The following is a 27,992-nucleotide window of genomic DNA, read 5'->3' as shown; positions in this document are numbered from 1 at the left end:
AAATGATGATGTGTTCACACATGGCTTAGTCTATGTGTACTCCTAGTCAAACTCTCGTCCATTAATATTTGGAAAGAGGTAATATATCAATGAGTGCATGAACACATACTAATCAATAAACAAAATTATATACTAATTAATTTAGAATAATTAATTAAGTAATTTCATAAAAAGATTATTTAATTAATATATGGACTAATATTTATATTTTTATTATTAGATTTTGGTTGAATATATTAATGTTGAAGTCAAGACTTCTTTTTTAATTGTGTAGGATATTTGAACAATATTCTTGATTCTTTTTTTGTAATTTGACGAGTGATGACTTTGATGTGTTTATACTTGGTTGATTCAATTTTGGGATCTTAAATATTTATTTATTTATTTTATGAGTAATGTTTGAAAATTATTTAGGATATTTCACTTTGATTATTTTAATGCACACTAATAAATTTTGAGTAATTTATATAATTTTAGATACTGACGTAATACAACTTTGATTTTTATAAATATTTTTAATATAAATTTTATTAGTTATAATTAGATGTTAGCCATAACACTAATATGGCTAAACTATTCTTTAAGAAAAAAATAGTTGAATTCTTTTTTATACGATAAATCATTTAAAATAATATATAAAAAAATTGATAACTCACTGTTCAATCCAATTCAATCTTATTTTACTTCATCCAAATTGATATACTTTATGTGATTTGAATTTTGATTTTGTTGGATCCCAATTCAAACTAATCGACTCATGTATACCCTAAATTATTTTGATGCAATCCAGAGTCAATTTTATCATATTGCTATTCATTTAATTTTATCATCCTCGATTTTTAAGTGCAGTTGGAATGTTTGATTTAAGCTTGAAGATTGAAAGATCTCATTCTACTGTTTCCCTTATTTGAGATGTATAATATCACATTTTAAATTACTACAGTTACTAAATAAAATTGTACATAAGAAAGCATAATTTAATTTTAGTAGAATGAATTTTTACAAAAGAAAGTATTGATTAATTAATCTTTGTGAAAAAAATGATAGTAAGTTTTGACATCAGACTTGTTAGTGTCCGGTTATGCATTGTGTTATTTAGTTGTCGTGGGTGTGGTAAGAAAAATATATATTTACATTATCTCCAAACAATGTTTAAGGATGCTTATTTTGTTTTACCTTACAACAAAGTTGATATGACCATGTTGGTCTTAGGCACCAGATTAAGATTTTGGTCCGAAAAGACGTAGGTTCGAATGTTAGAGGTATAAATTTATGATATAGAAACGGGTGTATTATTAGTGAGATGCAATTAAACCAACATATAATTAAAATTATTGTTCAAAACTAATATGAGTTATAAATTTATGATATAGAAACGAGTGTATTATTAGTGAGATGCAATTAAACCAACATATATTTCTTATTGTAAAGTGATTTTTATGCCAATCTAATATGTAACTTCTTTCACCATTTTTCCTAATTCACCAAACTAGAATATGTGGGAATTATGGAGAAGATATTTGACTCATTAGATTATAAAATTTGAGTATATTGTGACAATTGAGGAAATAAACAATTTAGAGGCTATGAAAACAGAGAAACTTCAAGAAGAATTTCTAGCTTAAGAGGAAAAAAAGAGATTACAAAATAAATATTCAATATGTAATTAAAGGAGAATGAAAAAATTCAAAGAAATAAAAGAAGGCAACAAAGGTCGAGATCGAGGTAGAGGTTGACGATAAGGCTGCAATCGAAGACATTTTGGACGTAGCAACAATGGACGAGGTTCAAATTTCAACATAAATCACGAGGACGGAGAAATCTCAACCAAAGGACATGGAAGACGATACATAAACCCAAAGTACGACAAATTGAAATCACAAAATACGTTTAAGAATGCAAATATTTTAAGAATATAATCGACAAGAAATATAAACTATGTGGTGGAAAAGACTAGGAAGTTTAAAACGATTATGATAAAAGCAAGCACATCAAGTACCATCATGTGAACAATCATATCATTGAACATCAACACTAATAACAGTTTGTCAAGCACCATCACTTGAGCAAATATATCTTTGAACAACAAGACAGAGGAAGACTCCTCTTAAGAGCGTTGTCAACATCAAAATCAAGTCATCATGTTGTTGCAGTCTTCATATCTACAAACACATATATCCAAGAATAGCATCTTGAATAAATATATTTAATTATAACACTAAATACAACAAATCTCTCAGAAGAGCATTTTTTCTTCTTCTTTTAGCACAACAAATTCTTGTGAAAAAAAATTTAAAAACAAAAAGAGTAGAAGAAAGACATAGGAATTTATATTCAAATTTTTAGTGCAAAGTGAAATGAGGAGAAACCTCCTTTATATAGAAGAAAAAATGGCTCAGAAGTTTAATGATTTAAATGATTAACCCTAGCCAGTAATCGAATAATCTATGGAACTATGTGCTTGCAAGTTTAATTAGAAGTTGATCAAACCTCATAGATAAGGAAGATATGCGGGGTCCTAATAACGTCATAGTTTGGATAATGATAACATGTGATGCAATGACTTAAGTTAACTCTAAAGGTGAGAAAAATCACAAGAAGGGGGGGGGGGGGGTTGAATTGTGTATGTTAAAAATGTTTCGCTTCTAATAAGAACAACTTCAGAATCTAAACAAAGTTCAGAGTCTAATGTCAGAGTTGATTAATGGAAGCGGAAAAATTATGTTATAAAAAAAAAGCAAAGCAATGCACAAAGATTTATCCTGGTTCCTCTCCTCAATTGAGAATCGTCCAGTCCCCTTGCCTCAATAAGAGCGTTTCACCATAATCATCTTGATTACAAATGCTCAATCAATTCAGAAAGAGTCTTCTGCTCAAGCACACCTGCAAGAGACTTCCTTTCCTAATCGCACCTGAAAGAGACTTCAGTGCTCAAGCACACAAGCAATAGACTTCCTTTGCTTATACACATAAGTATAAGACTTTCACTGCTCAAGCAACTTTGCAAGAGCATTCCTCTACTTTAAACAAACAGTTTATAAGAATAGATAACAACTATACTTTGATACACAATCATAAGTATAATAGTTGTACAACAACCACAAAGGTCCTTAACTTTTAAGATTTCTAAGATACACAAAGATAAGAAATCTTAAGATCTTATGCAATTATAGTTATGAAATAATAGCTCAAATTTATGCTCAAGATATACGAGGTCCTGATAACATCATAGTTTGGATAATGATAACACGTGATGCAATGGCTGAAGTTAACTCTAAAGGTGAGAAAAATACACAAGAAGGGGGGGGGGGGGTGAATTGTGTATGTAAAAAATGTTTTTCTTCTGATAAGAACAACTTCAGAATCTAAACAAGGTTCGGAGTCTGATGTCAGAGTTGATTAATGGTAGCGGAAAAATTATGTTATCAAAAATAATAACCAAAGCAACACACAAAGATTTATCCTGATTCCTCTCCTCAACTGAGAATTGTCCAGTTCCCTTGCCTCAACAAGAACCTTTCACTATAATCATCCTGATTACAACTGCTCAATCAATCCAGAAAGAGTCTTCTGCTCAAGCACACTTGCAAGAGACTTCCTTTGCTCAATCGCTCCTGAAAGAGACTTCAGGGCTCAAGAATACAAGCAAGACACTTCCTTTGCTTATACACATAAGTATAAGACTTTCACTGTTCAAGCAACTTTGCAAGAGACTTCCTCTACTTTAAAAAAATATTTTAGTAGAATAAATAACAACTATATTTAATACACAATCATAAGTATAGTAGTTGTACAACAACCACAAAGGTTCTTAACTCTTAAGATTTCTAAGATACACAAAGATGAGAAATCTTAAGATCTTATGCAATTACAGTTATGAAATAATAGCTCGAAGTTATGCTCAAGATATTATGACATTATGTTGTTGTAACCTTTCTTCAAATCTTCAACTTCCTTTTATAGAGGCGGAGAAAGAGTCGTTGGAGGGTTGAGCATAAGAGCCAACTTAGTGAGGAAGCATGCCAAAAGAGACTTTGGAGAATGTATTTGGTTAGAAGCATTGCCCATTGAACAAAGGTATTGTTTATAACACCTTTCCAAGTACTAGGTATATACCAAAAGGTAGAACATACTTAAGAGGTCAAATCACTATTCCTTGAGCCTTGCAAAACAAAACCTTAGTTGACTCTCTCCATAAATCTGGCGCTTTGATAAGACTGGTCTGCTTTTGGTATAATATATAGATCACAAACATATTTATCCTACACAGTCTAAGCTATCACCAGAGGCTGAAACTCTGTGATCCGAGTCTGAACCTTCAGAGGAAGAACCACCTCGTTCAAAGTCTGATCGTTCAGAGTCATCAAATTCTGATCTTCTAGAATCTGATATACTTTTCTTCTCCACATATGTTTTTAACAGGGTCTATTCATTGTTGAATACTAAGCTTGTGATCCATCACACTTGAACATATGTTAGTATACTCATTTGTTCTTTAAGTATATTGTTATCATCAAAACCCAAGGGATATGAAAAATTCTTGTTCCAACAATCTCCCTCTTTTTTATGATGACAAACAAATGTACTTAAGAACAATGGTTGGTCAGTTTAACTAGCTTGACAATATTAGAGTATGAGGTTTGTAAGCTCCTCCTGAGTATAATAGTCCATAGGTTGAGTTTTGTAAGCTCCCCCTAAGTTCTATCCAATTTAATTGAACTTATTTTGATAAGATAATGTTTAGATGAAAGAAATATCAAAATAATAGGGTTCAAGTATATTAAAATCATTCAATAAATACTTTTAATCTTCTTATGAATTTATCCCCCTTTTCTCATCAATAAAAAGTGGAATATAACATGTTAGCATAGAGAGAGAGAAAAATATTTATGAAAGAAATATGTGGGAATAATTGAGTTCTGATAAAAAAAGCAAAAACAACCTTTGCTCTTCTCAATAGAGAGAAATGAATATAATGGTTAAATTTTTTATGTATTTCTCAAGATGGTCACATGTCATTCAAGAACATCAACCATCAGAAGTAATCATTGCAAGCATTAAATCACCAGAAGTTTCATCTTCCAAACGCAACATACAAGACACTCAAATTTGTCGATAAAAGCACAACTTCAGATACTGACTTCTCATCTATTCAACCAACTCTTCTTAACTTCCTAGCAACATTAGTTCTCTATTAGAGAAGGCTAAGAGCACTATCTCGACAGAAGTCACTGTTGAGAGCAAAACTGTCACCATGGTATAACACCAATAGCAGTCCACAAAGGAGGCCTAACCATCTGGGTCGATTGCTATTAGGGATGCATTGAGGGTTAGGAAGCCCAAGAAGAAATAAAAGATGCTGAAAAATAAGAAAATAGTGTTGAGGAAGATATTTTACTATGACTCATATGAGGGAAGTGAGAAGCGAGTCATAGATTAGGAATATTCTTGTAGTGCTGGGGAATATTTATCCGGTTCAGACAAAATCATGTAACTCAAGAATCTTATACTCCTTCTGTTTTATCAATCGAAAATGATTTTTTTGCAATGATTTTTTCGTGTAGTTGCTTGATTCCATTTGAATGCATCAATCGTTCAAGAAATTTCTAGACATAATTCATCCAAAAAAAATCAAAGAGCGCAAACATTATTTTTAACATTTATTAGACATAAATAATGATTCCCGAAAAAATATAACTTAGAGTAAAAACACATAAGCATGCAAATACTAAAAGCAAGAAAAAAATGCCAAGCATAACATATGAAATAAAGAAGACAATGTCATATATAAAGAAATCAGTTTAACAAAGGAAACACAAAATGAGTTCTAGATCCTAAGCCTAAGGTTTCTTCAGAAGATCTAACACAACTCTAAGATCTGCACCCGTAGAGTCTTGTCTAGCATCCATAGACTTCATACTTTAATCCATATCATTTTTCTTGATAACCATGGTTTGTTGAGTATTAACAACAGAGGAAATTTTCTCTTCCAAAACTTCTCGCCTTCAACTCGAGGAAATGACAGATTCTGAAGTGACATCCTTCAGATTCTGAATGACTGATACAACAGATGTCTGGATAGAATCCCATTTAAAAGCAAAAGCTATTGTAATAAAAGGAATATGTTCTCTCTTTTGAACCAAACTCTATATCTTATATAGAAGGATTGATTTGATTACTTCTAGGTTGGTTTGGATAATAGGTAGATAAGATGAAATGTTAGAATGAGAAGGGCTAGAGGATTGGTTGTTATGGACAAACATGTTTGGGAGGTTTATGGATGAAGGTAGTCAAAAGGGATGTGTTCATATTCACTTTTAGATTCAGATGTGAATTGAACCAGAGATAAATCCTGAATAATTTGTTCTGTTTTACCCTGAAGTTCAGATACATCTAGACCTTGAAGTTGAGTCTGAACATGGCTTTATGCTTTGTGAGGTGTAGATTTAGGTGAGGGTTGAGGGGGTTGAGTTTTTGGTGGAGAGGTAATTTCTGGTTGAACTAAGGTTACATGTTCTACTTCAGAAGCATAACATGTTTGGTTTTATGGTAGGTTTTAAGTGAATAAAGTTTGAATAAGAGTGGTAGGGATAAGTTTGATGATTACAATCAAAAGTTTTATAGATTTAAGGTTAAGGTGAGATTCAAACCCTGCTTTATCATACTCTGACTCGGAGCTAGAAGAATTAGGTTTCCCACTATAAACATCTATGTGGGGTTCAAGCATTGTGTTCAGGGGTGATGGTTTTCCAGAAGCAGAGAATACGATTAACTCATTCTGAACATCAGTGGATTCATCAATAAGGAGTGAAGTGTATTTTGGAGATTGATTGGGTGAGGGAATTTACGAGGGGGTTAGAGATATATGGTTTAGGGTGGAGTAATCAAAATCATCCTCTGTGATAAGGTTAATATTAATACCTATCATACTAGTACTCAAAGCTTCTGAAGTAGCCAAATTTTCTTTACCAGGAGCTTCTAAAACTACTTCTTCAAGGATACCAGAAGTTGTAATCTCAACAAAAATCAACTCAACAATTACTTATGCATCTTGAACCTCTACAATCTCTAGATCACCACCACCAACAACCTCTTCAATTAAAGTATCAGAGGTTTCTCGATGCTTCTCCGATTGATCCAGCATAACAGATGCTAACAGTTGAGTACTTATGAAAATATGTTCTATCACACTCTTCTGAGCAACTACAACTTTCCTTTTTCTAACCAGTGACTCACTAACATCCTATTCTTCCTCTTCCTTTTCAATCTTAGACAACTTCCTTAATATCTCCTCCCTCAAAGGAGATTTTGAAGAGACAGGTACAAAAGTAACCTTCTTGGAGGGCATTAACTCAGTAGATGCAATTACTTCTTCAATCTCCTTATGATGTACATTTATCTTCTTAGAGGGTTTCTGATCATCCTCCAGAACAATTGAAGCCACTTGCTTCATCTTATTAGAAGGTTTAAACACCCTCAGTGGGTTTATTAGGAATGTCTTTGTATCTGATAACATTTCCTTCTAAGAATGCATGTTCGATGAATAACCTGATTACTTCAGGATTATCCATCTTGGTGATGACACGATAACCCTCAAGAGAATCAGAGTTCGTGCATCTTACAAAGAAAGGTACCTTTGAAGAAACAACATTGCCTTTCTTTACAAGCTTCACGCTAGCAAGAACAAAATCACACAAGATGTTTCCATAGATTTTCTTTAGATCCCCACTGTCAGGAAAAGTTTTAAGGGCTTTGATTAGACGACCCTGATAAAATAGTTTTGACAATAATCTTGCATATGGCACATTTTTCTTGCGAAGCTTTGTGTTATCCTAGATTGCTTCACATAGATGATTGAAGATATATAAAGAGAGATTTATTTTATCTTCATTCTTCAGGTAGAAAATGAAGTGCTTGTGATTCCCTATAATCTGATCAATACTTCCTTCTCCGGGAATCAGACAACCAACTAAAGTCTTGAACATAAGCTTGAATTCCTTCTTCATGTTCTTGACCTTTCCAAAGACAAAAGAACACATATTTTTAGAATTATCAAACAAATACCTATTGATAGATTCTACTCTAGGATTGTTGTCTTTAGTGCCCACAATAAACCTCTAGAGTTTGGAACTCTCAAAAGTTTAGCAATCGTCTTCTGAGTGACGATCACATTAACACCCATCACAACATGTAGAATTTCAACATCTTCAAACATCTTCAAACCCACTTTTTCTCTACTCTTCCCTTTCAAAGAATTGTCTTTCTATACCAGAATTCTAAGTTCCTCAGATGTAACAAGTTCATCAAATACTTCTACCCTAACCCATAAGTCTTTCACAAGGCAAGGGTAAGTAGGCCCGTTCAACAACTCAAAGTATGAAGACCATTCTTGTCCTCTAAAGTAGCTCCCAAGATTATACCTATTTTAATTGAATTAGATAAAAATTAACAATTTGTTCCACCAAAAGCTTCAGATCATCCTGATTCAAATCCATGGATTAGAGCTTGATAGTCATACTTTTTCCAGACTTGACAATCATGTGTGCATGTTGAGCAGATGATGAGGATGCCATTGTTGAAAAGGGATTTTTAGGGTTTATTTTGAAAAATGAGTTTTTAAGAAGAGGCTAGAGAAAACAAAAGTGTAAGTTGTGTGTGTGCGTGAGTGTGTGTGTGTGTGTGTGTGTGTGTGTGTGAGAGAGAGAGAGAGAGAGAGAGAGAGAGAGAGAGAGAGAGAGAGAGAGAGAGAGAGAGAGAGAGAGAGAGAGAGAGAGAGAGAGAGAGAGATAAAGATAGAGATAGATAGAGATAGAGATAGATAGATAGATAGATAGATAGATAGATAGATAGATAGATAAATAGATAGATAGATAGATAGGTAGATAGATAGATAGAGAGAGATGTGTGTGTGTTTCTGATATAAATAGAGTGTTTTGAGTGAAAAGGGAATTTTAAATAGATTCTAAATACAAAATGAAACAAGAGACAACGCATTAAAGACAAATAATCAAGAACATAAGAGTTTTTACTCAATAGTAAAAATCCACGTGTCAGAAGACGTTTCAAATTTATGAAACGTAAGCCGATAGGTGCTAGAGGCAGAAACAACAGTTTTGTCCACTCGTGCATATATCAGACGCAATTAATTTTAAACTTCGTTTCAGAGGCTGAGATGGATCGGAGGCTATTATACATCAGATGTTGGTTTAGAGCATATGATAGAAGTAGAGTTAACATAGTAAAGTGCAACTTTTCTTCCATAAATAAGAATTAATTAAAACAATAGGATTAGAAACTTCTTCATAAAAATAGAGACATACATTTCTTTTTGGAGCTTCTAATATACTATAGAGATTATTCATGAGGAACAACATTACTCCAATAATGCTCTTTAGAAGGAAACCATGAGTTCTTTTAGATTTCCAGACTAGCTGGATGAACTTCAGAGATGTATCAAGAGTCTAAAGCACCAACAATTTAGGACAATCTTAGTCTTCCCAGTACTAGTAATCTTATCTTACTGGTTTCTTCAAAATTCCATATTTCCTTCCCCCTTTAGAGTTAGGGTTTGGAATGTATGCCTTCTTCTTGTTGTAAGTTGTAAGTAACCACTATCCTGAAACAGGAGTTGTTGCTTGGCCTTTTCCCTTTATCATATATGTAGCAAATACAATCTCATTCTTTGGTACCCATACGCTTATGGGTCCTCTGAGGTTAGTTTTGTAGGGCTTCCTCTTGCTTTGAGCCTTAGCCTTATAGTCTGGTTTAGACTCATTCCAGAGTTTTTATTTATGAACATTTTGTATAGGGTAAATCTTGACCTTGACTTCTGATCCTCTTGGAACCTTTGATTCAACAACCATGAGTTCTGAATTATTCAGAACCTCTCACTTGAGAATCTTAGGTTCAAATTTACTTAGAACTTTTGATCTTTGAGTTTGAGATTCCGATTTCTTCATAGCTTGTGAGTCACTCATCACAAATTTGGATTGGTTCAAAACTTTATTATTTTCAGCAGCAGGCATAAAGTAAGCATTCAACCCCTTTTGAGCAGTGCTTGAAGAAGAAGTATCTGATGGTTTTATCAAGATATAAATCCTTGGGTTATAAGGTTTCTGATGATAACCAAGACCTTCTCCTTTGCTTTTACTCACTCCATAGATCATGGAAGCAAGTTTGGTTATGTTGTATCCAAATACGACAAACTCTTGAAGAGAAAATTCATACTTATCAAGAGGTTTGTAAGACATATATTTTATTAAAGTAATTTGATAACTTTCAAGTTTTTCAATTTTGTCTTTAGAGAAGTTTAGTTCATATCTTACAAGACCACATTCATTCTTTAAAATTTTCATATTTATGGCTTTCTGCTGACATCTTTCATAAGATCTTGACACAAAGTAATTAAATTATATTTAGAGAGTTTAGAGAATACCTCTTATGTATCTTATGAATCTGAAAATGTTGAGGCCATCAAAGCAAGATTGGCTTCTTCTTTATCAGCTTCTTCTTCATTGTCAAGTTCTTCCCATGTTGCCATGAAAATTTTCTTGAACTTGATTTTGAAGTTGTTCCTTTGAAATCTTTCCTTTTTGCTTTTATCCTTCAGAGATTTGGACAACCAACTATGTAATGATTAGGCTTTTGACATTTGAAGCAACCCTTCTGATCATCTTTATCATTTCTAGATCTAGACCCTTTGAAGCCATCACTTCTACTAAAGAATCTGTTATTCTTTTTGAACAAGTGTTGAAATCTTTTAATGATGAAAGCCATTTCATAATTATCAAATTCCTCATCAGAAGCTTCATCATAAGCGGCTTCTTTATACTCATTAGTTTGAGAAGATTTCTCAGATCTCCCAACAGAATTTAAAGTTAGTGTTTTAAATTGCTTTACAAGCTCATCTCCATTTAGTCCCATATCATGGATTTGGAGATTGCTAGCAAGAATTTCAAGACTTAATGTGTTTAAGTATTTAGCCTATTGAATAGCAGTAACTTTGGGTCTGTATTTGGCAGGAAGACTCCTAAGAATCTTTTTGACATAATCCAAAGTTGTGTAGCTTTTGTTCAAGACCTAAAGTCCAGACACAAGAACTTGAAATCTTGAGAACAAAGTCTTAATTTTCTCATCATCTTTCATTATAAACAACTTATATTGCTGATCCAGAAGATTTGCTTTAGCTTCTTGAACTTGTTGATTACCTTCATAGGTAGTACATAAAGAATTAAAGATAGTTTTGGCAGTAGCCTTATTAATAATCTTTATGTACTCAGAATGAGGCAAGGCATCAACAAGAATTCCTCTCACTCTATGATGTTTTATGTATATCTTTTTCTAAGCAAGAGTCAGAGACTTTATGTTAGAAACCCTACCAATACCATTGACATGAATGTCAATGCCATCTTCTAAGATATCCCATAACTCATCATCCAGACCAATGATGTGAGTGTACATCTTACTCTTCCACCATTCAAATTTAGTAGATTATCCACTGAGTGTTGGTGGTCTAGAATTATAATTGTTTTTACCACATGTACCTTGATTATTGTTATTATTCCCACGAGGAGGACTAACAGGACTAGTTACTTCAGAACTATCCGACATGATGGATGGTGTATTTTTCTCAGGATCTTTTATGTACTATTGTTAAGTGTTATAGTACAGACCATGCTCAGATGCCAACTGAAGGTGAGAATAATACACAATAAGGGGGGGGGGGATTATGTATATTAGAAATGTTTCTCTTATGTTTCTCAACGGGAACCATTTTGATTATTCTTTGCACGGATGGGTGTTATATCTAAAGGTTACTTGGTTAAAGAGGAATAATAATTTTGTTAATTAATATGCTTACCAAGGATTCAAACCCTCATGCATATGTATTCTTATAGTGCAATGAGAAAGTCAGAGCCCCACAATTCATAGTAGAATATACAAATTTGTTGGTTGTTTTTAGGGAACCGTTATAATCGTATCCTAGAAGTGTGTAGACGTTATCTTATTCCGATCCTTGTTCGGATGCTCTAAGCTTTTAGTCTGACTACTAAGGAACGAATTATAATGGTTCTTTATGAAAATAAAAGTTGTTTGTTTGTTTTGAAAAGAGTTCGAAAGAAAAAAAGGTTGATTGAATTGAAAAAAGAGAAAGAGTTGCTTGAATTGAAAAAGAGTTGGGAAATGAGAAAGGTATTGTTTGGATGTTATGAAATTATTGTTTGGACCAGGATTGTGTTATTTGAATCCATAGAATGGTGTATATGAACCAAAGAGTGTGGCGTTTAACCAACAAATGATGATTAGCCAATGAAAAGTTGTAGGGTTTTGCCTAAATTCGGGGGATCAAGACATACAAAGAGGGGTGTTGCCTAAACACGAAGCTTACAGGGCAATACATGAGTTGCTTAAGCATGAAGCTTACAGGGCATGTATGATTTGACTAAGCATGGATCTTACAGGGGATGCATAATTTGATTAAGCACAAAGCTCACAGGGTATGCATGAGTTGCCTAAGCACGAAGCTTATAGGGAAAGAATGAAAAAGGTATGCTTAAGCGTGGATCTCATAGGGAAATGCATGAAGGTTACCTGTGCACGAAGCTCATAGGGCAATGCATGAAGGTTTCTTGAGCACAAAGCTCACACGGAAATGCATGAAAAGGGTTTTAACCATGAGAAGGTGATTAACCCAAATAGAGGGGTATGGTTCAGAGATGGGTACTTAACCATGATAAGGTGATTAACCTATAAAGGGTATGGATATCCAAAGAGAAAGGTATTGTGGATGTTGATTGTTGAGGTGTTGGCTATGGGGTAAAAATCTTGAAAGTTATTTGGTTTAAATTTCACTAAAGTCTTATTAAACATGAGTTCATAACCATTGTCACAAAATTTACTAATGCTCAGTAGGTTATGTTTAAGTCCATATACAAGTCAAACATTATTGGTTGAAATGGAGGATTTACCAATAGTATCCATACTAGTGATCTTTCCTTTTTGATTTCTTAAAAATCCCATAGTTCCTCCCTCTTTTAGAGTTAGGGTTTGGAACATAAGATTTTCTCTTGTCATATGCCGTGAGCAACCATTGTCCACATACCATGATTGTTGCTTTTCTTATCCCTTAAAACATATACGCAACAAAAATAATTTAAGATTTAGGCACACATAATCTTATGGGTACTTTATGGTTAGTTATGACAAGTTTCTTCTTGTTTTGTACCTTTGCTCTCATATGGCAAGGTTTAGGATTATTCAAGACTTTTAATTTTTTTTGTCTTGAATATACATTTTCCTTAAGTTCCGCACCTTTCAGAACCTTAGCTCCCATTATCTTAGGTCCTGGCTTCTTCAGAACCTTTGACTTTAGAGTCTTAGATTATGGTTTATGCAAAACCCTTGACTCAACAACTTTAGGTTCTGACTGATTCAAAACCTTTTCATTCTTAGCATCAGGTACAAAATAAGAGTCAAGTCCTTTTTGAGCAGAGCTTGAATAAGAAGGATTTGATGGTTTAATCAAGGGTCTCAAAACTAGGATTAACTGATTTTTAGAGTAACCAAGACCTTCAACTTTTCTTCTACTTACTCCATAAATCATGGAAGTAAGTTTAGTTCTATTGAAACCATTTATGAGAAATTCTTGAAGATCCATTTCACGCTTATCAATAGGTTTATCAGGAACTTCCTTTACTAGAGAAGCACGATCTTTATATAGAGCTTCATTTTTATTTTAAACAGATTTTAACTCATCTTTCAAAAGATCATATTTCTTTTTCAGTATTTTCATGTGTCTGGCTTTTTCTTGACATCTTCCCATGAGCCCTTGAACAAAAATAATTAGATAAAAATGAGATAGTTTAGAAAATACCTTATCCTCTTCGTCAGACTCTGAGCCAAAATCTGAGTTAGATTCTGCTTTTGTAGATGTAAGAGCCATCAATACAAGATTGGATTGCTCTTCATCCTTTTCAGAGTCTTCCTCAAGTTAATCCCATGTTTCCATGAGACTTTTCTTGAATCTTTTCTTGAAGATATCTTTCTGAAAGCTTCCCTTATTTGGCTTATACTTTTGTAGCTCAGGACATTGAACAACGAAGCGACCAAGCTTTTTGCAGTTGAATAATCCTGTATGATCATCCTTATTTTCTCTAGAACCGGGTCCTCTAAAGCCACTGCTTCTTCCAGAGAATCTTTAGTTCTTCCTAGCCAAATGCTGAAATCTTTTAATGATGAAAGTTATTTCCTCATCATCTGAGTCATCTTCAGAATCTTCTGCATGAAAAGTTTCTTCAAACTCCCAGACTTGAGGAGCCTTTGCAGTTTTAGACACATATTTCAAAGCAAGAGGCTTTAACTTTCTGACAGGTTCATCTCCATTGAGCTCCATCTCATGACTCTGAAGATTGTTGATGAGACTCTCAAGACTTAATGTGTTTAAGTATTTAGTCTCCTAAATACCTATCACTTTAGGCTTGTATTTGATAGGAAGATTCCTAAGAATCTTCATGACATGATCAGACGTAGTATAAATCCTGTTCAGAACTTGAAGTCCAAATATAAGAAATTGAAACCTAGAAAACTTGGTTTCAACGTCTTCATCCTCCTTCATTTTGAACAACTCATAAAGCTGAACCAGAAGGTTAACCTTAGCTTCCTGGAGTTGTTGATTCCCTTCTAATTATCACATAGGGAATTGAAAATGGTCTTAGCAATAGATTTGTCAATGATTTTGATCTATTCTGAATGAGGTAGAGCATCGACCAAGATGCCTCTAACTCTATGATGTTTTCTATAGACCTTTTTATGAGCTGGTGTGAGAGCTTTTCTATCAAACACCATTCCTGTAACGCCCCGATTTTATTTAAATTATTTTTCATAATTTAATTATGTGATAGTTGCGGTTGTATTGTGTTGATTGGTGTTTTGATGTGTTGTGTTACCCTTGGTGTGGGGTAGTTGTCTTAGAATTATAGAAATTAAGGTATTGGGGAGTGTGTGAGCAAAAACGTAAAAAGAGTGGCGTGTCGAGTAAAACTAATTAATTATATTAGTTATTATTTAGTTAATTAGTTAATATTAGTTAAATATTATTTTAATTAGTTAATTGAGTGAACTATTATTATTATTATTATTATTTAATATGTGGAAATTAGTGATAATAGTAATAAGTTAATAAAATAATAAGAGGTGATTATTATTTAGATTAAATAATTAGAGGTATTATTATTTGTTATTATTCTATTGAGTGAGATTAGTAATAATAATAAGAGTTATAATAAAATTGAAAAGAGGATAGTGAGATAGAAACAGAGAACACGTAACAATTGGGAGAAAAAAGAAGAAACTGAGAAAGGGAGAAGAAGGGGCTAGGGCTCAAGAGGAGAATTCACCATTGTTGAAGGTCAAATAATCAATTGCTAGAAACTCTAAGGTAATGATGGGTTCTTATTATCTAAGGGTTAACATGACGATGGTAGGTAGATTATGCCATGTAGGTTTTGTGTTCTTCTTCTTTATATTCATGATCATTATGATAATTGCTAATTGTTGAAGTGATCAATTACTTGTTGAATTATGTGTTTGTGGTATGATGATATTACGATTGATGTTGGAATGATGAATTGTTGCAATTGTTGCTGTTGGAATCACAAAATTTGGTTGGATTGTATGATGTCAATGTCGTGTGATTGATGTTGTTTCGGGTCAGAGTCGGAACTGAGTTATGAACATTTTCGGTGTAAATAAGTTGAGGTTTTGAACCTTGGAAAAAAATTTCATTTTAAAATATGGTATAAATGATTTATAAGAAAAATGAGGTTTTAGGATGAATTTTAAGTGATTTTTCATTTTAAAAAAGTTGCAGAAAAATGTTTTTGCAACAGTGTAACCGGTTACCAGAAATGGAGTATTTTCATAAATTTTTTAAAAATTCATAACTTTTATTCTGAGTGTCCGATTCGATTGTCGTTCAAAGCGTCCGAAAGCTGAGAGCATGAACTTTCATTTAAAATTGGTTTTAATACTTGAAAATGAATAATTTTTTATGCACTGGTGTTGAAATGCATTGTAATATTTATGTGGTTGTGTGACATAACCATAAATGCATTGTTGTTGCTTGTTATGTTGTTTGTTGATGTTATTGAGTTGTATAACATGTGTTTGATGCATGATGGTTAGTATTGGCGGTGTATCTTGACTATGATGGTGGGTCATTATGCATGACGTTGTTCTTGCCTGTATAATATGTTGCATGCATTCATGTTGTTGGATAAATGGTCCATTATTGGTGAGCCTTAAATCCCATTGTGTGGATTAGGCCAGTAGCCGATTTCGGAGGTGATGGAATCAGTGAGTCATTGTCGGAGGTGATGGTAACGAATTGGTGGCTTTGATCCTAGGAGGTGAGGATCGAAGTGGTGAACCCGAATGTTCACGTATTCGTACCACATGCATTGAGTCGAGTTATTGAGTCTCATTATATTGTATATTGGTTGAATTTGTTATTGTGTTTGATGGTTGATTATGTTGTTATTATGTAGGATGGTTGTTATGTTGTTGTTATGTTAGATGGATGTTATGTTGTTATCCTGTTTGGATAGTTGTTGTGTTGTTGTTCGTATGGATAGTTGTGATGTTGCTATTATGTGTGGATAACAGTTGTATGGATTATGTGAAATTGTGTTGTGGAATGAGTGATGTGCATGTGATAATATGATGCTTACTTATTATCATGCCTTCCTTTATATAATTATGCCATCTCACCCATTCTGTTTGAATGTTGCCTCCACGTGGGTAACATGCAGATAATCCGCAGTAGGAGCTCAGATGTGAGTGGAAGATGAAGTCTTTTATTTTATTTTATTGTTGGCGTCTACTCTGATGTGTAATATCTGGAAATTGGAACGTTGTGTCTTTCATTATGTTTAAACATTTCTTATAATGACATGTTATGTTGATGTTGGATATGTGAGTTAACTGTTTGTTATTGTTGTTCCGCTGCTATTTAATTAAAGTTAACATTCAGATATGTAGTTATTACTACTATTTTTATACTATCAAGTGTTACATGTCTTTTCGATTGAGCAGTTTGACTGTATGTTGTAGTGTAGCATCCTAAATTGCATGTTGAATTGTTTTACTATGATAAATGTTTTAAATTTATGCGGGGGGAAATTTAGGGTGTTACATAGTGGTATCAGAGCAAGTCGGTCTATCCGACCAAGTTGTTGAGTCAGTATGGTGTGACAGTTGAATACTGCTGATGTTGTCTCTTTAACCATTGTTATTGGTGGTGGTGTGAAACTGAAAATGGCTGGAAGAAACGATGCTACTATTTCTGCTGCTTTGCAGGCTGTTGCTCAGGCTATACAAAATCAGCCTAATGCTGGTGGGAACGATGAGTTCCGACATTTAGGGAAGTTCTAGAGGAACAATCCACATACTTTTAAGGGTAGGTACGATCCTGATGGAGCGCAAACTTGGATCAGGGAGATTGAGAGGATTTTCAGAGTGATGGATTGCTCTAAAGCACAAAAATTGCGATTCGGTATGCATATGTTAACTGAGGAAGCTGATGACTGGTGGATTAACACTCCTCAGGTGTCGGATATTATAGCTAAAGTTGTAACTTGGGCTGTGTTCCGTCAGGAATTTTTGAGAAAGTACTTTCCTGAGGATGTTTGTGGGAAGAAGGAGATTGAGTTTATGGAGCTAAAGCAGGGTAACTTGTCCGTTACTGAGTATGCTGCCAGATTTGTGGAACTTGCTAAGTTTTACCCTATTTACAGTGACGCGACTGCTGAATTCTCAAAGTTTATCAAATTCAATAATGGTTTGCGTCCTAAGATTAAGCAAGTGATTGGATACCAACAGACCAGGAGGTTTCTAGAGTTGGTGAACAATTGTAGAATTTATGAGGATGATAGTAAGGCTCAGTCGGCTCACTACAAGGGGTTGAGTGAGAGAAGAGGAAAGCATAATCTGAACTATGGGAAGCTATATAGTTCCTCACCTGATAAAGGTAAACAAAGAGTTGCTGATGGTAAGAGGCCAAGTGGGGGAGGTTCTCCTACTCCTCTTAAGTGATATAGGTGCGGTGAGTTGGGTCATCATGTCAGTGAATACAAGAGTGATGTGAAGAAGTGTTACAAGTGTGAGGAGTCAGGACATCTGCTTGCTGATTGTAAAAAGGACGTGGTGACTTGCTACAACTATGGTGAACCAGGATATATCAACACTCATTTCCCGAAGCCTAAGCAAGCTTCAACTAGAGGAAAGGTGTTAGCTCTGACGGGGACTCAAACTTCCAGTGATGATAAGTTGTCAGAGGTATATGTTATATTAATAATACTCCATTAAGTGATATTATCAATACTGGTGCTACTCATTCTTTTATTGTTGCTGACCGTGTGAAAAGGCTAGGCCTTGTTGTGTCTTCTATGAGTAGAGAAATGGTTATCGAAACTCCTACTAAAGGTTCGGTAACTACAACTTCAATTTGTTTAAATTGTCCTCTAATAAACTTTGATAAGAATTTTGGCATTGATCTTATTTGCTTGCCATTGGAGAATCTTGATATTATCTTGGGGATGAACTAGTTGGAGTTCAATCATGTTTATATCAATTGTTATAACAATTCCGTGCAGTTTCTTACTCATGGTGAGGAGGAAGAAGTTGGTTTCTTGTCTACTAGAGAGTTGAAGGAGCTTTTGGAAAAGGAAGCTCAGGTGTTTGTGCTATTCGTGGTGTTATCTATTAAGAGTCAGGAAATGGTTGATGAATTACAGGTAGTGTGGGATTTTCCAGAGGTGTTTCTAGATGAAATTTTAGATGTACCTCCAAAGAGAGAGGTGGAGTTTTCTATTGATCTTATCCTGGGTACCATACCTGTTTCTGTGGCACCATACATGATGTCTGCATCGTAGTTAGTAGAGTTGAAGAAACAATTAGAAGATCTGCTAGATAAGAGATTTGTAAGACTAAGTGTGTCGCCTTGAGGAGCTCCGATGTTGTTGGTAAATAAGAAAGACGGTAGCATGAGCTTGTGTGTGGATTACCGACAGTTGAAGAAATTGACGATTAATAACAAGTATCCACTTCCGAGAATAGATGGCTTGATGGATCAGTTGGTGGGTGTATGTATGTTTAGCAAAATTAATTTGAGGTTAGGTTACCACCAAATTAGAGTGAAGGATGGAGATGTACAAAAGACAACGTTTAGAACTCAATATGGACACTATGAGTATTTGGTGATGTTGTTAGGTGTTTATAATGCACCCGGAGTATTTATGGAGTACATGAGTCGTACCTTTCGTACTTACTTGGATCATTTTGTTGTGGTATTTATTGATGACATTATGAACTATTTTAAATCAGAAGAAGAACATGCTAAGCATTTGCGAGTTGTATTGCAAGTGTTGAAGGAGAAGAAGCTTTATGCTAAGTTGTCTAAGTGTGAATTCTGGATGAAAGAGGTTAGCTTTCTTGGTCATGTTATTTCAGGTGATGGTATTGTTGTGGACCCATCCAAGGTAGATGCAGTTCTACAATGGGAGGCTCTGAAGTTGGTGACATAGATTAGAAGCTTTTTGGGCTTGGCTGGTTACTACCGTAGGTTTATTGAAGGCTTTTCCAAGTTATCACTTTCGTTAACTCAGTTGACCTGCAAAGGTAAACCATTTGTATGGTACGTTTGTTGTGAGAACAGTTTCGTAGAGCTAAAGGAAAGGTTGACTACAACTCCGCTTTTGATTTTACCTGAATTGAATGAACCGTTTGTGGTGTATTACGATGCGTTGTTGATGGGTTTAGGTGGTGTGATAATGCAAAATAGAAAGGTTGTGGCTTATACTTCATGATAGTTGAGGATTCATGAGAGAAACTATCCTACTTATGATTTGGAGTTAACTGCGGTGATGTTCGTGTTGAAAATTTGGAGGCATTACCTCTATGGTTCCAGATTTGAAGTGTTTAGTGATCATAAGAGTTTGAAATACTTGTTTGATCAGAAGGAATTGAATATGAGACAATGTAGATGGTTGGAATTCTTAAAGGATTATGACTTTGGCTTGAATTATCATCCTGGTAAGGCGAATGTCGTGGCTGATGCTTTAAGTCAGAAGTCTTTGCATATGTCTGCTATGATGGTTAGAAAGTTGGGAATTATTGAATAGTTCTGAGACATGAGTTTAGTCTGTGAGCTGACACTGCAGAGTGTGATGTTGGGTATGCTGAAGATCAACAACGATTTTCTTAATAACATTAAAGAGAGTCAGAAGTTGGTGGACTTGATGGTTGGAAGTAATCATACCGAAAGTAATAATTTCAAAGTGAATGAACAAGGTGTGTTGAGGTTAAAGATAAAATTTGTATTCCTAACAAAGTCGAGTTGAAGAAGATGAGTTTAGAAGAAAGTCATCGAAGTAGCTTGAGTATTCATCCAGGAGCTACTAAGATGTATCAAGATCTGAAGAAGATCTTTTGGTGGTCTGGAATGAAGCGAGATGTAGCTCAGTTTGTTTATGTTTGTTTGACTTGTCAGAAGTCAAAAGTTGAACATCAGAAACCTGCAGAATTGATGAAAATGTTGGATATTCTAGAATGGAAATGAGATAGAATTTCTATGGATTTTGTGACGGGGTTGTCGAATACTCTAAGAGGGCATGATGCGATTTGGGTAATTATTGATAGACTGAAAAAGTCGGCCCATTTTATTCCGATTAACATCAGTTTTTCTATGCAGAAGTTGCTAGAGATATATATCTTTGTGATTATGAAGTTGCATGGAGTTCCTTTGAGTATTTTATAAGATATAGATCTGAGGTTCACTTTTAGATTTCGGGAGAATTTGCAAGAAGCTTTAGGTTCGAAGCTCAGGTTAAGTTTAGCTTATCGTTCGCAGATCGATGGTCAGATAGAAATGACCACTCAGTCATTAGAGGACTTGTTGAGAGCTTGTGTTCTCGAGCAATGAGGTGTTTGGGATAGTTATTTGTCATGGATTGAGTTCACATATAATAATAGTTTTCATTCCAGTATTAGAATGACACCTTTTGAAGCCCTGTATGGTCGAAGGTGAAGGACACCTTTGTGTTGGCATGAATATGGCGAGAGTGTAGTGCTTCGACCTGAGATTGTCCAACATACTACTGAGAAGGTGAAGCTGATTCAGGAGAAGATGAAAGCTTCATAGAGTAGGCCGAAAAGCTACCATGATAAGAAGAGAAAGGATCTTGAGTTTCAAGAGGGAGACCATGTATTCTTGAGAGTCACTTCGGTGACCGATGTAGGACGTGATGTGAAGTCGATGAAGCTTACTCCTTGGTTTATTGGTCCATATCAGATATCTAGGCGAGTTGGACCTGTTGCTTATAGAGTGGCGTTGCCACCGATTTTGTCAAATCTACATGATGTGTTCCATGTTTCACAACTTTGAAAGTATGTTCCGGATCTGTCACATGTGATTTCGATGGATGATGTTCAGGTGAGGGATAACCTTACAATTAAGGCACTGCCTATAAGGATTGATGATCGAGAACTAAAATAGTTGAGAGGAAAAGAGATTGATCTCGTGAAGCTAGTGTGGGGAGGTGCTACCGAAAATATGACTTGGGAATTGGAAAGTAGGATGCGAGAGTTGTATCTAGAGTTGTTCGCACTAGATAATTTTCGAGGACGAAAATGTTCTAAGCGGGGGATAGTTGTAACGTCCCAATTTTATTTAAATTATTTTTCATAATTTAATTATGTTATAGTTATGGTTGTGTTGTGTTGATTTATGTTTTGATATGTTGTGCTACCCTTGGTGTGGGGTAGTTACCTTAGAATTATAGAAATTAAGGTATTGAGGAGTGTGTGAGCAAAAATATAGAAAGGATGGTGTGGTGAGTAAAACTAATTAATTATATTAGTTATTATTTAGTTAATTAGTTAATATTAGTTGAATATTAATTTAATTAGTTAATTGAGTGAATTATTATTATTATTATTTAATAGGTGGAAATTAGTGATAATAGTAATAAGTTAATAAAATAATAAGAGGTGATTATTATTTTGATTAAATAATTAGAGGTATTATTATTTATTATTATTCTATTTAGTGGAATTAGCAATAATAATAAGATTTATAATAAAAATAGAAAAAGGGATAATGAGATAGAAACAGAGAACACATAACAATTAAGAGAAAAGATAAGAAACTGAGAAAGGGAGAAGAAGGGGCTAGGGTTCAAGAGGAGAATTCACCATTGTTGAAAGTCAAATAATCAATTGCTTGGATCTCTAAGGTAAGGGCGAGGTTATTATTATTTAAGGTTTAACATGATAATAGGGGGTAGATTATGCCATGTAGGTTTTATGCTCTTTTTCTCTATATTCATGATCATTGTGATAATTGGTAATTGTTGAAGTGATCAATTACTTGTTAAATTGTGTGTGTATGGTATGATGATGTTGCGACTGATGTTAGAATGATGAGTTGTTGCAATTGTTGCGGTTGGAATCATAAAATTTGGTTGGATTGTATGATTTCAATGTTGTGTGATTAATGTTGTTTCGAGTCAGAGTCGGAATTGAGTTATGAATATTTTCGGTGTAAATAAGTTGGGATTTTGAAACTTGGAAAAATGCTTTTTTATGTTAAAATATGGTATAAATGATTTGTAAGAAAAATGGGGTTTGGGATGAATTTTAAGTGATTTTCATTTTGAATAATTTGCAGAAAAATGTTTCCACAATAGTGTAATCGGTTATCAGAAATGGAATAACCAGTTACATTGGGAGCATTTTCGTAAAAACTTTAAAATGTCATAACTTTTGTTCCAAGTGTCCGATTCGAGTGCCGTTTGAAGTGTCCGAAGCTGAAAGCGTGTAGTTTAATTTAAAACTGGTAGCAGTACCTAAAAATGAATAATTTTTTATACAATAGTGTTGAAATGAATTGTAATGTTTAAGTGGTGGTGTGACATAACCTTAAATGCATTGTTGTTGCTTGTTATGTTGTATGTTGATGTTGTTGAGATCTATAACATGTGTTTGATGGATGATGACCAGTATTTGTGGTGTACATTGATTATGGTGGTGGGTCATTGTGCATGATGTTGTTGTTGTATGCATAATATGTTATATGCATTCATGTTGCTGGATAAATGGTCCAATATTAGCGAGCCTTAAATCCCATTGTGTGGATTAGATCGATATGTGATTTTGGAGGTGATGGAATCAATGAGTCATTATCGGAGGTGATGGTAACAAATTGGTGGCTTAGATCCTAGGAGGTGAGGATCGAAGTAGTGAACCTGAGTGTTCACGTATTGGTACCACATGCATTGAGTCGAGTTGTTGAGTCTCATTGCATTGTACATTGGTTGTATTTGTTATTGTGTTTGATGGTTGATTATGTTGTTAATATGTCAGATGGTTGTTAGATGGTTGTTATGTTATTATCCTGTTTGGATAGTTGTTGTGTTGTTATTCCGTATGGATAGTTGTGATGTTGCTATTATGTATGGATATCGTTTGTGTAGATTATGTGTAATTATGTTGTGGACTGAGTGATGTGCATGTGATAATCTGATGCTTACTTATTATCGTGCTTTCCTTTATATAATTATGATATCTCATCTCTTCTGTTTGAATGTTGCCTCCACGTGGGTAACATGCAGATAATCTGTAGTAGGAGCTCATATGTGAGCGGAAGATGAAGTTTTCTGTTTTATTTTAGTGTCGATGTCTTCTCTAATGTGTAACATCGGGAAATTGGAACCTTGTGTATTTAGTTATGTTTTAACAATTCTTATAATGACATGTTATGTTGATGTTGAATATGTGAGTTAAATGTTTGTTATTGTTGTTCCGCTGTTATTTAATAAAAGCTAACATTCAGACATGTAGTTATTACTACTATTTTTATACTGTCAAGTGTTACATGTCTTTTCAATTAAGTAGGTTGATTTTATGTTGTAGTGTAGTATCCTAAATTGCATGTTGAATTGTTTTACTCTGATAAATGTTTTAAACTTACGCGGGGGAAAATTTCGGGTGTTAAAATTCCAACTCCATTAACTGGAGTATCAGTGCCATCTTCTAGAATATCTCACAACTCATCATCAAGGCCTATGATATGAGTATACATCTTTCTCTTCAACCATTCAAACTCAGTAGAATCTCCATTGAAAGTTAGAGGTCTAGCTGTATAATTGTTCTTTTCTGGATTGCTATAATCATGATCTATAGTAGCATGAGGAGTAAGATTACCACTCACAGATTCAAATACACCAGACATAGATTAATATGTTTTTCTCAGGATCTTTTATGTACCATTATTAAATGTTAAGCATAAACCATACTCTAATGCCGACTGAAGGTGAGAAAAACAGAAGAAAGGGGGGGGGGGGGGTTGAGTTATGTTTTCTTTTTCTTTATTATAAGACTCTTAAGTCATATTCTAAACATAAGGTTATAGAATATGAGTTGTTTAGAGATGGGCAGTGGATATAAAGTGCAAGAAAGAAGAATAACACATAAAGTTATCCTGGTTCCTCTCACAACTCAAGAGTAATACAGTCCCCTTATACTTACAAGAGATTTTCACTATAATCAAACAAGATTACAATTTGCTCAAGCAAACAAGCAAAATACCTATTTTGCTCAAAAACATAAGTAAGAGACTTCCTTGCTCACACAAAAAAGTATGAGACTCCCTTGCTCTAGCACACAAGCTAGATACTTCCTTGCTGACACACACAAGTATCAGACTTCCTTGCTCTAACACTTAGTAAGAGACTTCTAAAAATCTACCTAGAAGATAAATGATTGTTAGGTTAAACACTTGATATACAATCAGAGGTGTATAAATAATGCAACTAATAAGACTCTTTTAAGACTTAAGGATTTCTAAGATATATAAGGATAAGAAATCCTAAGTTTAACTTATGCTTCTATTTTGATAAAGTAACTTCTCTTTTTGTCAAGTGTTGTTCATAAGCATGTTCGAAGTTTTTCTTCAAGTATTTTAGCTCCATATATAGATATGAAAAAGAGTCATTGAAGATGAAACATGATAAAGACCATTGAGAAGTGTCAGAAGATATGTTGGGAGACGATGGGATGTTTCACTAAACTGTCATGTTAGGTGAAACCTAGTTTGAAAAACCTTTGCTACAAAAGGAATTAGAAGTTTTATCCCAGCTGATTCTATAAATAAAATAGAGCTTAGGTCGTGATAAAGTATGTTCAGAGATGAATAATGACCTATCAATGTTATCTTGGTCCTTGTGCTTTGACATGCTCATGTTCTGATCACCAGAAGTAGACTTCTCCAAAGTATGTTCTTCAGAGGATGATTCTTTCAAACTATGATGTTTGAATGTTGACCTCTTTAGAATATGATATGACTTATACAGAGTCAGTTCTTCATCTTCTTGATCCATCAAAATACGGTCTTCATGCTTCGCTTTGAATGTTCAGATTCAAAACTAATACTTTGATTTTACATGAAATTGTAGTCTATGGTCATGCATACTTGAACAAACATTAGTATACCCAATTAATTTTTAAGTACTTTATTATTATCAAAACCTAAGAGGTATGGGACAAACCAGTATTGTTCCAACATAAAAAGCATAAGTGCCAAGACAAATGTCAACCTAAGGCCCAAAGAGTACCAAGGAAGCTGAAGAATAAAATGCTAAATGATTTGAACCATAAGCTAATCGATCATGTAACCTGCGTGCTTCAAATCTCAATCAAAATTAGACCGAATCTTCGCCTCCAAGTTAGTCAATTATGTCTATTTATGATAAACGTGTGAAATCTTCAAAAATATCAGGATCTAATCGATTAGGGCCTAAATCTAATCAGTTAGATGAGATAATTTAGAAATATTTTGTTCTCATATTTGCTGGGCATAATCCTCAATGATTTTTTGCAAGTTTTGAACTCTCAAAACCACCAGAAGGTCTGCTATAAGTAGGTAATCATTTTCTCTTCTCTTAAATCTCATATCTTTCTCTCTTCTTGTGATCTTGTGTGAGTCTCACTCTACGTTGTAAGTATCATCACTCATGGCCTTATTAAAATGCATTTGATCTGAAGACTTTTCATCAAGAAGACTGTTTGTAGAAGGCTTATGATCAAGAATTCAAGAAAGACGTATGATGACAAACAAAAGAGTGATTCGACCATCTTTTACAGAGGAACGTTTAATTCAGATCTTCAAGCCATACATCCATATCTATTAATGTTTTCTAAGAGAGTTCTCCACTAAGATACATGATCCAATGTTTCTAAATCTTGTGAAATAGTTCTACTCAAATTTAATAATTGAGGATCGTTATTAAAGTGAACCATAAAAGGAATTGAAATTGACATCCATATAGATCAACTTAGAAGGATGTTTGAGTTGCCCTTCTAAGGGCTATCCTACACCTACGAAGGACCAATAAAATTTAAAAAATTCAAACGTGCCATTACCATCTTCTCCTTTGTTGTGAGTTCTATGGAGGATAAGAAAATTATAATCAAGGCGAGCTATCTGAAACCAAAAGTCAGTGTTGTGCATTACCTAATAACAAGGATACTCCTCCCAGGGCACATCAACCTAGATATTGTCATCAAGGAAGATGTAGTTCCTCTTTGGCTCCCAAACCAACAATTTCAAACTAATTGGGTTGAAGGCATACTTATTCACATGAACCACCACAAGAAAACTCAAACAACACGACTCCATATGGGCCCCTAATCACTAAAGTTCTTGCTACATTTGGAATCAATAGTATGTGAGAAATAGTGGACGCAACAAAGAAGAAGATTGATTAATCCTTGCTTAGAAGAATGAGGATTTGTCTCTATCATGGAGAATTAAGAAATAAAGCGATGAATATAGATGAAGACATAGCACAACCACCAACGTAAAACACAACAGTAAACAATCTTGTGGAGACGTGTCAACACAATGCTCTAGCCATACATAATCTGGAAAAAGATGTTGCTATCATCAAGAAGAATACCTTAATTACTGATGATACTTATGGCAACGAGTAGCCTCACTTATGTGTCTTTTATGTCTTAGTGTGTTTAATTTTCCATCTTCTCTGCATTGTTTAATTTCCTGAAATTTCCTGATTTTGTACTTTAAATTATAATATCTTTGAATCAATGAAGTAAAATTCTATCCCTTTTAAATGTTTTACTAAGTGAACAATGTGCTTTCATATTTAATTTTTTTTCTTGCATCTTTATCCACATTTTTGATTATGACAAAGGGGGAGAAATATATTCTCAAGGGGAGTAGAGTATACTCTCTACTCATGTGAGGGGGAGGATATAAAACTATGTGATTGAAGGTTTAATTAGAAAGTGATCAAAGTTCACGATAATAAGAATATGTTGGGTCTTGATAATGTCGTAGTTTTCATGGTGACAACACTTGATGCAATGAATGAAGTTAACTCAAGCGGTCAAAGATGCATAAGATGTTTGATCAAACTATTCCTCCGAATCAAGCTAAACAAAAGGTTTTTATGAAAACCAATGATATCTTTTGTGATTGTTTCTAACTTGAACATATCTCAAGCCTCATCTCCAAGAAGATTCAAGTGAAGTGTTAATATGATTGAGATATCTGATAAAGGACTTGAAGCTTCAGAGTGTAAAAGGGAGGAAGTGATAAAGCTCGTTTGATTGTGTTTAGTTAAGTGATTAGTGCACAAGGGCGTTTTAAGAGGTGGTATGACTAAATCAAGCACACACTAAAAATATTTTTGAATCCTCTATTTCTCAAATAAAATCATCTAAAAAGTTTTTGGAGCCTATCTAGATGAATTGGGAACTGCAGATTGATTAAGGAATGTTTTTAAACTGCCTAATCGATTAGACAAAATGTCTAATCGATTAAATAATGGCAAACTAAGTCTATGATCTATTATGACAATGTCTTAATGAATGGTAACAACTATCTATCAAAAAATTCTAATTTGGCCAACAATAAT

At 34.1% G+C, this 27,992-nt stretch overlaps 1 protein-coding gene across 1 annotated transcript; it reads left to right on the top strand.

Moving 5' to 3' along the window:
* The first annotated feature begins 17,517 nt into the window (after window positions 1-17,517).
* On the top strand, window positions 17,518-18,090 carry LOC127080941 (uncharacterized). The gene has a single exon (XM_051021224.1). It carries the CDS (start codon window positions 17,518-17,520, stop codon window positions 18,088-18,090), a length of 573 nt encoding a protein of 190 aa, XP_050877181.1.
* Window positions 18,091-27,992: the final 9,902 nt, after the last annotated feature.

Source organism: Lathyrus oleraceus, chromosome 5 (genome assembly GCF_024323335.1).
Source record: "Lathyrus oleraceus cultivar Zhongwan6 chromosome 5, CAAS_Psat_ZW6_1.0, whole genome shotgun sequence".
In the NCBI taxonomy this organism is placed as follows: domain Eukaryota; kingdom Viridiplantae; phylum Streptophyta; class Magnoliopsida; order Fabales; family Fabaceae; genus Lathyrus; species Lathyrus oleraceus.
Note: the sequence above shows the minus strand (reverse complement) of the source record. Positions and strands in the feature narration are given on the sequence as shown.

Excerpts from the sequence above, each read along its gene's own strand:
- LOC127080941 (XM_051021224.1), top strand. The coding sequence starts at position 17,518 with ATGGATTGCTCTAAAGCACAAAAATTGCGATTCGGTATGCATATGTTA.